This window comes from Miniopterus natalensis, chromosome 1, assembly GCF_054644295.1.
Source record: "Miniopterus natalensis isolate mMinNat1 chromosome 1, mMinNat1.hap1, whole genome shotgun sequence".
In the NCBI taxonomy this organism is placed as follows: Eukaryota; Metazoa; Chordata; class Mammalia; order Chiroptera; family Miniopteridae; genus Miniopterus; species Miniopterus natalensis.
The window spans coordinates 61571199-61587125 of NC_142081.1; the positions used below are offsets into that span (position 1 = coordinate 61571199).

Below are 15927 nucleotides of genomic sequence, written 5' to 3' on the forward strand. Positions count from 1 at the left end.
TTTACAGATTGCTTAATTCACTCAGAAGAAAATTAGCAGTGCTACTGCTGGAATTAGAGGGTTTATCCTTATGCTAGATAAACACAACAGCCCACCAGTGAGATCAATTATCATGCCCCTTCCTCCAAAAACCAACACACATGTTCATGAGCATATCTACATGCTCGGAAGCACACACACACACACACACACACACACACACACACACACACCATCTGAGAGTTAGCCAACTATGGGTCCTAATCCCAGGCCAAGGCTGAAATATCAAATGTTATCTGACCTGCTGGGTTCCTTTAGCTCTCTTTACTGGAGGAAAACTCACCATGTAGTCCTTTTAAAGGAACCCTAAAGATGTAAGGGGTCAAATTCCACACCAATGTAGGGTTTGTTTTACATAAATAAATGGCAACAATAGGACATATTAACTATTCACTGTCCTAGTTTACATTAAAAACAAGCAGCAGCAGTAACAGTAAAATTAGAAACACTATCTTAGGATGTATGTATTTCTTCAACTTATGTTTTCAGACTAATTCAAATCACCATAATGTTTAGAAAACTTACTTTGTTCTTGTCATTGTTCTTCACTTAAATTTATCCCTCTTACTGCTCTACCTTTTAAGATTTTTGTTCTTTAAGGAACTGTTTCACTGTTTTTCTTTTTATGCTGCTGTTCTTTCAATCTCTATACTTTTAATCTCCTAACCCACACAAGTTTGGGAATTTTGTCTTTATACTCCATCTATTCATCATTAAGAAATATTTATCATATTTTTTTACCCTCAGTTTCTCAGTTTCTGGTTCAAATTTAGTTTTAAAATGTTAGCTACTTTTTAAAAGTGCTGCTTTTATTTACTTTTCCTTGACTTTTAAAGTTTTATACAGTGGTACCTTGGTTTTCGAAGTCTCCGTTGACGAACATTTTGGTTTACGAATGCCATAAACCCAGAAGTAAATGCTTTGGTTTTTGAACTCACCTCGGAAGTGGAACATGCCACACGGCTTCTGCTGAGGGCAAGACCCTGAGGCCTAACTGCCGGCTGCTGATCCCTCGGTTTTCGAACGTTTCAGAACTCCAACGGTCTTCCGGAATGGATGACATTCGAAAACCGAGGGACCACTGTATCTCATTTATGCTATCAGGACAAGTCATGTCTTTTACAGCCACTAAATAATCATGACAGTTTATTTAATCATGACATACATTACTCAGAATATAAGGGGTTACATGTTCTAACATGTTTGTGGTCTCTAACATACAATCCTTGGATATTAGGCAAATCACTTATCCTATGCTCTCTGACAAGAGCAGGACATGGTACTGGTATTGTATTGGCGGTGACAGATGTAGCCTTCCCCAATCTCCTCCATCTCAGATAATAGTATTACTGACCACTCAATTGCTTGGACCGAAAACTCAGAAGTCATTGTTGACTACTCTTTCCCTCATATTCCATATCTAATCTATTATCAAATGGGCTTTTTTGGCTCTTCCTCCGGAATTTATCCCCAATCCAACCATTTCTCATCATCTCTACCTAGTCCAGATCACAAATATCATTTACCTGGACAAAAACAATAGCCTTCTAAATTGGTCTTAATTCCACTTGTGACCATACTCTAACTGTCCATTCTTCACATAGTAGCTCTGTTTAAAAAATGCAAATGAGACCTTTATTGGAAATTTACAACCTTCCAACAGCTTCCCATTAAAACCAGAACAACATTCCAAGTCCTCCCAATAGCCTATCTACAGTATTCAAACACTACCAGATTCTCGAACTGTAATTTGTATGTATTATTATCAGCACCTTAATTCACTAAACTACAGCCACATAGGCCTTTCTGTCCTCCTACTATTTTATTTCCAATTACCTGGGAATATTACTGGTTATTAAGATTATTTATTGTCTCTCTCCCCCACTAGCATTTATATCCTTTGTGAAGCTAGGGCTCATAGCTGTCTTGTTCACAGCTATTCCCAGGGCTTAGATAATAGATGCCGGGGACACAGGTGTTCTAACATTCATCACATGCATATATATCACATACACATCAATGTATGCATGAATATGAATGTCCTTTCAAACCCCTAAAATAACATGTGGGAGTAAGTTATTTTATTATTGCTATTTACATATGAGGAAACAAGAAGACAGAGAACATTAGTAGCTTTCCAATTCTAGTAAGTTAAAAAGCTGGGAATTAAAGTTAGATCTGTCTGTGACTAAAGCACAAGATCTTACCCAATGTTGTAAAAATTTCTATCCAGGGGATAGCTTTTCCCTAATGCCTAGTCTGAGCCTAATAAGTAAACAGACCTTAAAGATAAATGGCAGAATAACTAGTCTATGGAGGAAACGTAAAATTCACAACTCCAATTTAAACAAAGCAGCAAGAAGCATCTCCTTACTCAAAGGTTGTGATGATTAGCCAAGTAACTCTCCTCCCAAACAGCCACAACTATGAATAAACTAGGACCTGGCAATGGACATAAAGGCAAGCCATAAGCTTATAAGACAGCCTGGAACAAGAGCTCTGTCTAAAAGCGGCAACGTTGGATAAAGTGTGCATCATTCTATCTCTCTGCACAATCTGTCCATCCTGTAACCCTAATACCTTTCCGATCTCAAAAACCCTAGCTGTATTTATAAAAATAAATTCTGAGAAATGCCATTCTGTGTCATTAAAATAAAGTCTTCTTTCCTTAACCTAGTGTGAATGGATATGTTACTTACAACCAAATGAGCCTAATTTAATCAAGTTCCCAATACTGAATGATAACAAGACTAGGAATAAGCTGAGTCAGAACATCATTTGCTTCCAAGGTGACACTGTTAGCATTTATTCTTTCATTTAACAACTGTTACCTGGATGCTTACTCTATTTCAGGAACTTCTAGGTTTCTGAACATCAGTGAACAAAGGAAAAAGTACAAATATATAAACTCAGTACGTGGGGGGAAAATAAAGCAGAGTAAGAATATAGTGATGGAAAGGTGGCTATTTAGAGTGCTCAGGGAAGGGTTCACGAAAGAGGTGACCTGAAATGAGAAGCTAGCTCTGTGCAGATGTGAGATTTATAGCTTAAAAGCATCACTTTGCTACTGTGTGGAGAACAGACTGTTGGGGTGGGGGGGAAGGATATAAGTGGAAGCAGGTAAGAAATGATGGAGGTCTGAACAAGAAATATAGTAGAGCTTATAGAACTGCCCACTGATTGGATGTATAGTGTGTGCAAAAGGAGAGGATGAGGCAGGGCGGGTTCAAGCTTATGCCCTAAGCAATGTATAAATGACATACCATTTACTGAGATGGCAAAAACTGGCATTACAACCAGTCAGGGTGGAGGGAAACCAAGAGATACCCTAATTGAAATTCCAATTTTGGGGGGACCAGGGAGGTTGTCTGAATAGGTTCTTCTATCATGGTATTTGTCCAGGTCCCTACAATATGTCCGGACCATCTGGCATAGCCTGAGAATAGATGTTTCTTGCAACCTTAAATAACCGTGTGTCCAACTTGAATACTGCAAATTATATTTATATGCTATGTTATGGCTGCATTGAGAGTTACGAGAAGAAAAGTTCCCAGATGATCTAGAAGGTTTTTTATTTTATTTTCAACCCCTGCCCCATTCAAGTCTTCAGGAGTAAAAAACAAAAGTTACATTTTAGGCTCATTCAAGAATGCTACGACCCACAATCCTGAATTGATAGAGTTTGGATTTCATTAACTTTCGGTCTCCTTCATAATAAATCTGTAATTGTACCTGAACTTCTCTTAAGCTTTGAAGAATGAAGTGATGCCGTGTCTCTCCACGCAATTCCTGCGCCTGTGTCCTCCACCGGCCCCATGGTGCCTCTGCTTTCAGTTACCTTCTCTTCCTTAACCTTCCAATTCTAAGCACATTCGGTGCTGGCCCCACAGCCCTCCAGCTCTACCTATTGTCTACAGGAAAACTTTTATAGTCAAACTTTTTGAAGGAATCAAAAATAATAATAATAATAATAATAAATTGTCTGTTTCCTCTCCTGTCATGAATGCCTCCTAATCCCACTAAAACTGTGCTAACATTACCAATTACCTTTATAGAGACAAAATCAAATTTTATTGGACCATTTAACTGCAAGACATTAACTACTCATCGTTTACTTTCAACTCTCCTTCCTAGGCATCTGAGAAGAACTAGGGAAGGGTAACGCCTATCATCTGTGACTGTTTCTCTTTACCTCACTGACTCTTAATATTTAGTTGCCTCAGTGATCTAGTTGCTTTTTCTCTCTCCAAATTTTTAACTGATTTTTAGAGAGAGGAAGGGAGAGAGAAACATCAATTGGTTGCCTCCCATGCATACCCCGAATGGGGATTGAACCCGCAACCTAGGTGTGTGCCCTGACTGGGAATTGAACCTGTCACCTTTTGGTGTAAGGGACAACTCTCCAACCAACTTAGCCACACTGGCCAGGGCAGTTTTGAACACCATTCCTACAAAGTAATTCTAACTGTTCTCATAGGTTGTTTTTTTTTGTTTGTTTGTTTATTTTATTTTTAGAGAGAGAGGAAAGGGAGAGAGAGACACTGATGTGAGAGTGAAACACTGATGGGCTGCCTCCTACACACCCCCTACCTGACCAGGAATCCAACCTGGCTGCCGTGAACAAAGCCCAACCAAGTGAGCCACACCAGCCAAGGCTGCTCTCATAATTTTAATTTCCATCTTTGGATAATGATTCTCAAATTTTTATCTCCAGCCCTTATCTCTCCTTAAGCCTCAGATCTAGAAACAATATTTGAAGAGACACTGGTGGAGAAATCTCTAAATCTGTTCAAAGACATAAAGGCAGATTCAAGAAGCTCTAAAACCGAATCAAAATAAATAAATAACCTAATACCTAGGCACGGCGTAATAAAACAGCTGAAAGCCAAAGATAAAGACAATATGTCTTCTAAAGTGCTGAAAGAAAATAAATGATAACTTAGAAGCAACAGTCAGCAAAATGGCCTTTAAAACTGGAGAAAATAAAAGATGTTTGCAGAAAAACAAAAACTGAGATTCACTGACAGCAATAAAAAACAAATAATCCTAGATGAAAGTACGGTAATAAACAAGGGGTTGAAGAACACAAAAAGTCATAAATAGGTATATAAATCTAAATAAATATTGACTGTTTCAAACTATATTTTGTGAGAGTTTTTTTTGTATATATATATGTATATATACACATATATGTACAGACAGAGAGAGAGAAGAGCGATAAAGAGAATGAAAATGAATTAAAATTTGTGACAGCACCATAAAAAGTAAATAAGAGATTAATGGCATTAAGGTATTACGGGATCCCTGCACTGTGTAGGAAATGATAAAAACATACAAACAAACAAACATTTTAGGGTAGATTCTAAGGAGTCAACAATATGTACTGTAATTCTAGGATAAGTACTAAAAATAATGAACAACTGTATTACTAATTAGTTAATAAAGGGGGAAAATTAAGTAAATATACTTGAATAAGCAAAGTCAAGGAAAAAGGGAGGAAATACACAGAGAATGGGGCAAGGAGAAAATAAGTAAGATGGTAGATTTATACTAAAATATATCAGTAATTGCAGTAAAAGTAAATGAACAAAAATCTCAGACACCCTGAGAAAAAACAAAACCCAAATATATAGTTTAAAAGAGACATATTATATATAAGATACAGAATTATTCCAAGTAAAGGAATGAAAAAATATGTTGTTCTGTGCTAACCAAAAGAAAACTGAGGTAGCCATACTAATATCAGACAAAGCAGACTTTTAGGCAAGTATTACCAGAGATAAAGAAGGATATCTCATAATGACAAAAGAATCAATTCAACAAAAAGGTATAACAATTGTAAAATTACATGCAATAAATGTATAATAGCTTCAAAATATATAAAGAGTTGATGGAATTAAAAGGAGATGATTCTACGATCACAGATGGAGATTTTTAAACATACCTTGCTTAGTTACTGACAAGCTGATTTTAAACAAATTACAAGGATATACAACATAAGTTCAAGTAGATGTCCAGCAACAAACCTGATCTAATATATACAAATGACACTGCATCTAACAACTAAGAATACACATTCTTTTAAAGTGCACACAGCACTTGACCATATGTTGAGTTATTAACCAACAACAACAAAAATCTTGAAGGAGAAAGTTAGAGGATATTAAACTCCCAGATCCCAGAATTATTATAAAGCTATAATATTTAAAAAGTGTGGTATAGGTGTAAAAATAGACACACAGGCAGAGGGAACAGAACAGAGATTAGAAACAGATCCACACACATATCGTCACATGACAAAGCTGACACTGCAATGCAGTAGTTTTTGGAAAACAGTGACTTTTCACTAAATTGTGCTGGATCAACTGGCTATGCAGGTGGGGGAAAAAATAAATCTTGACCTAATCTCATGCAATTTATAAAAATCAAATGAAGGGAAAAACAATACAGCTTCTGAAAGACAACGTAAAATATCTTCATGATTTGGTGAGGGCACACAACGATTTTTTAACCAGGACATAAAAACCACTAACCACTGAATAAAAGATTACTAAGTTGCTTTTATTAAAATTAAGAATTTTTATTCATCAAAAGAAATTATTAAGAGAGTGAAAAGGCAAACCACAGGGTAGGAGAAGATACATACCTATAATACACATATCCAACAAAAAGTTATTTCTAAAATAAATAAGTCCTATAACTCAATAAGAGAAAGAAAGACAATATAAGATGTGCAAAAAACTTAGACACTTCAGAAAACAATTTCTAAATGGTCAAGAGGCATGACACAAGTTGCTCAACATCAGTAGTAATCAGGAAAGAATAAATTAAAATCATAATAAAGTACTGCTTTACTTTTACAATTGACTAAAAGTAACTTTAGTTACTTTGGGGGGAGGGGGGAGTTGAGAGATACCAAGTGTTCAGGAATGTAAACTGGTACACGACTTGGAAATTTTTTGTCTTTGAGTAAAACTGACACTCCATAAACCTGCACTATGTTTAACCTGCAGTTTCTTGTGTCTTCTAGCACTTGACTGTGTACCCAGGTTTGTGAAGCAACAAACATGATAAAGTTCAAGGTGTTCTGCAGAACATAAAAACACAACAATCTGGCCCTTGTCCTAGCTGCCTCTTCCCTTACCCTCCATGTTGTTCTTCCCCTGGATTATGCATGCTTTTGTTTATGTTGTTCCTTGTATAAACTGAATGTTTATGTTTCACCAAAATTCATACGAAACCCTAACCCCCCAGGTGATGGTACTTGGAAATGGTAAATAGTTAGGTCATGAAGGGTGTGGACCCGGTCTGATGAGATCAGTGACCTTATAAGAAAAGACACCAGGCCGATTGCTCACTTTAATGCTCTCTCCTTCTGCCAGGTGAGGATGAAGAGAGAATGCTTTATCATTTTGTTCATTTGATTTGTGCCACTATCTATAGTGTATGCAAATTCCTTCCCTAACAAATTGTATGTCTGAAGTCCTCAGGTCAAATGAGAACCATTCAGTAAGAAACTACTGGGCTTTAGGCGTAACCACTATGTCACTGGACACTACTGCATCTTATAAATATCATCTATCAAGAAGAATAGATATTTTAAAACATTTTTTAAACAACTTTGATTGGCCTTTGATTCTGTAAACACTGAGTGGTTATGATTTTAATTACCGAGTTCACACAGTGTAAAAGAATTGTAACTAATACATTTCTCCTTTTCACCTTTGTCACTGAAAATTCTAAAGTCAAATTTATGGCTCAATTATTACACCTATAGAGGACTGTACGGCCTATATATTTATTGTCTAATTCTGGATTTGATTCATTATAAATCAAATTCCCTTGGGTTTCTATTGCTGTTTGTTTAAGAGCAGATGGCCTTAACCCTTGTCTAACATATTCAACTTCTACACATATGAAATAACACACTGGAAAATATTTATCTTCTCACCTGATTGGCTTGGCTTTGCAAGTAGACTCTTCTGGCGTTCAGATCTTCAAAGGGAGAAGGTCTTGAGCTTCTAAAAGGCTCACTGGTAACAACTGTCTCTTGATGGAAAAGATGATCTTTCACCAGAGAACTGGGAGTATTCTCTTCAGCAGTTGCCTAATGGGAACAACCCCCAATTCATTAATTGCCAGAATATAAAAACCAAAAGTAAAAAATTAAAGACTTTCACTCTAATGGGTATTTAGCAAATCAGTTAAGAATGTACCACTACCATCACTATAAATAACAATTCCCTAAACTCAAATGTGTATGATTAGGGAGTCATGTTAAAATAAAATTTTTTAAAAAAAATCAACTTTATGAAGAAACTGAGCTTTCTTACAGAAAACAACTTAGGAAGAATTAGAAGGCTAACCATTCCATGTGAGAGAGATATTTAATTATAATGAAGCTTTTAACTAACTAAAAGTGGCCTTGTAGTACACAAAGTGTTCTTTTGCAAGTTAAAAGGTACGGACCAAGAACTGTGCTCTACTGCATGACACAGGGAATCAAAAGAAGAAAGAGAGCAATCATGACCTTGCTAAACAGTGAATGAATTAAGTAGCCTGAACTTGTTGATTATTTTAAAGGATTAAGATCACACGAGACTTAGGTAGAGGATATGCTCAATCAATGACAGTGACTAAAAACATGCTTTTAAAATTTTATAAACAATTATTTCTGTAAAATAAATGTTAAATAAGTGAAACTTAGCATGCTATAAAACAAAAAGTTGTAAAAGTTTTTATTGTTTCTCTTTTTTTAAAGAAATGAGATACCCATTTGCTATAACTTTCCCCATTACCATATAACTACTTGGGAAGAAACCATGACAGTCAAGTAAAGATGACAGAAACACTTCCTTTGGCTCATTCTAAAATAATTTAGAATTAGGGGCTAACAATTTTAAAGGTACAAACCATTATAAGCTTTTTTAAAAAAAAATGCATTAAAAATTTTGGTGTTACTTTCTAAAATTAAACAATAGAATTCATAAAATGGCTAAGATATTTAAAACATAAATGGAAGTTCTAGCCCTTCTGGAACACAGTAGCCTTGTGACATTTGATTTCTTTGCAACCTAGTTGTCTCAATTATCAAATAATTATAATTCCTATTGTTTTATGACATGGATTGACATAAGGACTTACAGAGACGATAATATATGTGAAAATGTTTTGAAAACTAAAAGCTTTTATTTCATCAGGAAATAAGCAATTAAACTTTAAAAATATGAGAATCTACTGTTACTTAAATCTAAATATGTTGAACCCAGTTAACTGCTAGTTAGCTAATTTTCATAATAGTTGTCCAAATGTGTTGCAACAGTCAATGCTAAATTATCGGAAAGAAGTTGGCTAAATACTGGTATCCAGCAAACATTCTTTCAAAATGCATGATAAAAACTTGAAGGAATAAAAACACACTTATTTGTTCCAGAGAGTTCTCAAATAACTCAATTAATTGTCCAAAATTAAGCAAACTGAATAGAAGAATACACTGGGGGTGGGGAGTTTAGAGACAGGGCTTAGGGTGGAAACTTGTCTCATCCAATTAGGGTATAAAAGTTAAGCAATTCACTTCTCTGAATCACAATTTCTTTTTATTATAAATTGGGTATAATATTTGTACTAAAAATCTCAGGGTTAGTTAAGATACTCAAGAGATTAAAAACTACAAAAAAAAAAAAGCGTGAATGATAATATTTGTTATCTGCAGTAATTAAAAAGTAACCGCTTTTAATGGTGACAACTATTTGGATCAAGCTATCTTTACTGAATCCTAATATAATTGAAGAGTCAATTAAAAATTGTAAAATAAAATAAAACTTACTTTAAAATCTGTATCTAAACACACATAAAATGGTTATATAACCCAGTGTTTTACCGTACTGAATTGGGTTCATTCTACTTATATCCCATACATTAAACTGTAATACATTTCATTTTAAGACTAAGCATATTTATTTTTTAAAGAGTACTATCCCAAGTGTTTATTGTTTGGTTATTAAACAAAAATATGTATATTTGGGTAACAAAAGATTTAGTTTTACTTAAAAATTTTTACCAAAGTAACTAAAATCAACCTATTAATTAACTAGAAATACTTCCTATCACACAGTGAATTCAATTATACATCTAAATGGGTCTCAGATAATAAAATAACTAAAACATCTGTCAGGTGTCTATTATGGTAAAAACAAAAACAAAAAACCCTCACTGTTTGAAAATGCAGATTCTACAATTTATAATAAGGCATGTGTTATGCATGAATTGTGGGAAACAAATTAACATTTCTAAGAGAATCCTACACTGGAAAAGGGTGTTTTCCTACTACTTATCTCTTCAAAAAGTATACACATATTCATTTTATTATTTTTATATTATTATCTCATATAAAGGAGTATATACAGAATAATATAAAAATAACAAAATGAATATATGTATACATGTCATATGACTTAAGAAAGAGAATATAACCAATAACTTACATGTGTTTCTCCATGTCAGCAGCCTCCATCTCTACCACTTGGATTGCCAACAGGTAAACATCATTTTGAAGCTATTGGTTTTTTAAAAATTTTCTTACTCTTCCTTACAGAAGAAGTATTACCCTAAACAATATTTAGTTATAGATGCTTCTGAATTACATTTGACTGATATACTATTTGGGACATTATGGGACTTGCTTTTTTTTTTTGCTCAACTTTTTTTGGTGAAACTCATGTTGACAATATGTAACAATATCTCATTCACTTTCACTTCTTTGTAGCAATGATAACTATTACATATTGAGCACCTTCTTTGTATCAGGCATTGTCGCAGGTACTTTACATAGGTTAACTCATTTAATCCCCACAACCTTTGGCAGTAGATAGCATTATGATGTCTCTGTTCTATCTAAAGAAACTAAAACTCAGAGATTAAGTAATTTGCCTAAAATGAAAGTTACTTGGACATAATCTAAAGTTAGGCGGTGGGAAATGCCAAACATCTTCCACGAGAGCAGAAAATTTAATACATGATATGCATAAAGGCTATACATACATTTGCATGATCGTCAGAAGTTAAAATCATATATAGCAGTTATATATACCCACATTCAATGCTTTTAGTATTGTGCTGGCATAGGCTCATCGGCATTATCTATAAAGTAACCCATGCCAATTTTAATGTACAATAGAAATCTGTTTCACTCTCAGAGGCTGGTATAATAATTATTCTCCTATGGTTGCTAAGAGACTATTTAGCTTTTTTCTTTTTCTAAGGCTACAATTTTGTGTGTAGAGGCAAAAGGATGCCAGGTAAAGCAATAAAAGAATTTGGGCTGTACCTCTCCACCAGAACATAAGGCTAGACAAGAGTCGTGGAGAAAATAAAAACAAAATTTGCTTCCCTCCTCCCTTTGCTCTTCTTCCTGCATTAACTCTGAAGCAGAGAAAACTTAGTTTTGTTCTGTAAGCCTTCTTGAATGTATGTTCCCCAATAAATAATCAATCAAGCAAGAAAAAGTGGTAGCAGTCTACTTACTGCTCAGAAACGTCATTCTTGTAGCTGTATATCACAAATCAGTTTTCAAAATGTATGGCTGAGCCATATCCAGTAAGAGAAGTTTAAAATAATTATACTAATAGATTACTTTACAATGATCAAAATTTTTTTAAATGTTCTCTGATAAAGAAATTTTATATTTTAGTAGTGCATATGTTGAAAATGCTACCAAAGTTATTCTTGGCATTTAAAATTATATACTCAAATTATGCAAACTTAGCACAGAAAAGGAAAAAAAAAAAAAAAGACTGACAATTCCATGAACTTAGCAAAACCACTAACACTTTGGAGTAGCATCCAGTAGCAATTCATTTCAGATCTGACCATGACTATCTCCTATGCGGTCTTTTGCTTTCTTTAAGTTACTTTTGATTAGTTAAAGATTAGAATAAGCCGCTGGGTTTTTTATTTCACTTTTGTCTATGAGCTTTTTCTGAGAGCATTAACAGCACAGAGTATTTTGTTTAAGCAACCTGAATACAGTCATCAGTGAGGAAACAATATAAAAGGAATATGAGAAAAGTACCCAGCAAAAACAGAAAAGGAAAACAGGTCCCTCGCTCTAGGTTAATCAACAGAAAAACTAAACTAGTTTTGACTAATGACACTAGCTTGACTAAAAAATGGTACTAGATTTTCTGAGATTATTGTTTGTGACTCTGAATTAATAGGCAGTAGTTACATAGTTCCTGATAACTATGTAAATCTTTATACTATCCTTTAAATGGCAAATCTATTTCTAGAATTTTATCCTAAAGTCACACTCAGAAATACTAACAAAAATTGATGTAAAAGGTTGTGGAAAATAAAGTAAATGTTGAATGAAACGTCAATGATTAAATAATCTGTAGTACTGTTACGTAAGATACAGGCTAAATTCAAAGACTGTGAAGTCAGACCACGTGGGTTCAAATTTTATGACTTACGCTACTTAAATTCCAACCACCACCGTCACTACCATCACCAGTACAAATGAAAATCCTAACAAAAACACAATCAAAATGGAAAAGAGACTGATTCTGATAATTGCTTTTAAAAAGAAGTTTGCATTTAAATACAACATGCAAGAAATAAAATAAAAAAAATTTAAAAAGCCTAGGCAGGAGTAACTAAAAATACTAACAGCCGTTATCTCTGGTTGGGGAATAAATAATTCCTGATTTCTTCTTCATAATTTTCTAACTATCCAGATATTCTACACGAAAATGTGTTAGTCTAAGGGTCAGAAAAAAAAATTAGATAATGACAAACCATTATGCAAAAAGATTATACAGTTTTTTTCTCTCTTATTAAATAATAAATAAAACTCAATCTAAAATATACTGAGATTTTGGGAACTTAACTTCAGGGTAGTACTTAATTTAGAATGGTGATAAGTCACAGTAATATAAAATCCATTTGTTAGCTAAATAAAACCTATCGGTCGGAATGGTGATAAGTCACAGTAATATAAAATCCATTTGTTAGCTAAATAAAACCTATCCATTAACTTAGTTTTCAGATACAGAGCCTTATTAAAATGTTACTACCTCTGAAAATTAGTATACGAACAATTTATCCTCCTAGTCCATAGCAAAATTACTTTAAACAATAAATATAAATTACAAGCCATTTCATTATTTTGGCTCAGAAATGACATTACCTAATTCTAAAACAAGGATCTTAGTCAAATACTTCTCAGCAGCCAAAAGAAAAGATGTGATCACTTTTCACTTCAGATCAACTAGGTGCCATCTTTCTACTGCCCAAAAGCATGAAATCTGAGATCTTTTCCTCTTACAACCTCAAGTCTGTCATGAGGGAAATCTTATGGGTTTTGTTATCAACCTAACATCAGTCTAGCATAGCTGAGCAATTATGGCTATTGTAACTGAAAATTCCAGTTGGAGAGACACTATAAAACTGATCTTAAAACAAGTTTAAGCTAGCATTAAAAACAAAACAAAAACTCCTTAACTGACTCATTAAAATAGTCAAAAAAAGAGAAACAAAATGAAAAGAACATTCCTACCTTATTACTGCTTAGGTTTTTTTAAAAAATCCTGATTTTGAAGATTTTTCTCCAATAAACCTTTCTTGAATACCAACTATGTATGTGATCAACGCTGTACTAAACATCAGGGACATCAGGGATAAAAGATGGACAAGATACAATTTTAAATCCAAATGACAATGCGTTATGAAGCCCTTCAAAGACAGATGTGAAATAGGGAAGTAAACGCCTTCCTGTTGATTTATGCTAACTGATGAGGATATTGGTTATATTGAAAGCAGAAAGTTGTCCACCAGCAAATAACCAAATGTGTCTACCATACTTATTCAAAAAGAATACGTGCTCAAGTAGTTGCTCAATGAATTAATAAATACTCAAAATGAAGAGGATCTCCAATCTGATGTTTAATGCCTTCAGGACATTTATGATCTAAATATAATCAATACCTCCTCTAGGCTTAAAAATTAGATAATGGGTTATTCCTTTAAAACCATTTTAGTTGCCTTTGCAAATAATCACCAATAAAGTGAATCTGACATAACCACTGCTATAAATCAATCTGTACTCAAAATAGTATCAAACTGTTTATGCCACGGCCATAGGTGGGTTATGAAACAAGATGTACTTTACCCTAATACGGTAGCTAAACCAGCAATTTTCAACAGGTGTGCCGCAAGAATTTTTAGGACATGCAATGCCTGACTTATTTTCCCTTAGAATGTCAAATTAAAAAATGACAACAGCCAACACAACAACAGCCATCCAGTGTGGATGAATCAAAATGGCACCTATTTTTTTTAAGATCAGCAAAAAATATATTTCTTGATCTGCAGCAGAATTTTAGTAATTCGTTTATGTGTGCCATGAGATGAAAAAGGTTGAAAATCACTGAGATAAATAAATTAGAACACTTTATATCTCCACAATATCTTATTCCAAAATAAGAACAAAATGCAAAAACTTTGGCATAAATAGTAAGGTACATTTAAGAGTCCTTTGGTAGTTTTAATTCTGGATGTTTATTCCTCTTAAACATTTTCAAACAAAGAGTTCAGAAATATTTACCTCACACATTTCCTAGCCTTTCAGTATCCCACCCCCTCCCTTTTTGTATGTGTGTTATATGTCACTGTTGAGTTGGCTCCAACTCCTGGCAAAACCCTATGAATGAGTGATGTCCACATCTATTAGCCCACCTTTTTAAGCTGAATTTTAACCAAATTTCCTTTCACCATAGGATGAAATTCAGAACATGTTTCCCCATTTCTAGTCCCATGTTTTGATTGATATCAGAACAAAATGGAACCCTGAAAAAGGATTAACTAAAAAATATATTTATTTTGCATATTATTTATTTCTTATACCTAATTAACTCCAACTCACTGCATTTTTAAAATTATAACTAACCATCAACAAAATAAACAGATTAAAATTTTAAAGACAAAACTTTTATATGTACGAGTACTAGTAATTAGGATACATCTATTATAAACAAATTACATAAAAACAAAACCATTAAAAATTCAATATAAAAACATATTTAGAAAATACTGTTATTTAAGTGGAAAAAACAGAGTATAGTCTAATAACATAATAATACATGTATGTACATATTTATATGTAAGAAAAAACTCAAAAGCTGTATTTTAAAATACATATGGTGGTTACCATGGATGATAACAATTTATGTTTTTTCTTTAAACTTCACTGTACTTCTCAAAAAAACCAAAAACGTTTCTATATTCTGACTGCAAGAGTACATAAAACATTTTCCCATGTCTTTAGGTCACAACTATTTTTACAATATAAATAATTGGTTATTAATAAAAGGTATTCATATAAATTTAGGTTCTTTTATGTTATTCTAAAAATACTGTTATTGCAGCAAACTTAAAAAATACAGAGAAGTACTAATAAAAAAGCCATGTAGCTCAGAATTCCACAATCCAAAAGTAACTAACAAAAATATCTAACACTTTGAGTGATGATAACACCATATAATTTTTGTGTTTTTATTATTCAATATACTACAAGTAAATTCATAATTAATAAAATTTTAATAGTTTATAACAAAAATATACCTTAATAAATTCAACCATTCCCATTCTCCTATTTAGATAGCTTGTTTTTATTATCATCAGTATTTTATACACATATCCTCAAAAATCTGAGTATAAAAAATTTTGCCCATCTCAATTTCCTTAGTTCAGACTACTGGAAATGGATGCACTAGGTGTACAGGCATGAACGTTTCTATTTTAAAGGCTTTTTAATACAAATTACCAAACTGCTTTCTAGAAAGAATCTACCAATCTATATTTTCTCCAGCAGGGAGGACATTAATCTGTCAA

At 33.5% G+C, this 15927-nt stretch overlaps 1 protein-coding gene across 2 annotated transcripts in view; it reads right to left on the reverse strand.

The window, feature by feature from the left end:
- Positions 1-15927, reverse strand: part of SPRED1 (sprouty related EVH1 domain containing 1) — a 104861-nt gene that overhangs the window by 19086 nt on the left and 69848 nt on the right. For both annotated transcript variants that reach the window (XM_016220393.2, XM_087822372.1), the window contains one exon: positions 7991-8146. In XM_016220393.2, coding sequence (XP_016075879.2) covers positions 7991-8146 — 156 coding nt within the window. The remainder of the gene's footprint in view (positions 1-7990; positions 8147-15927) is intronic.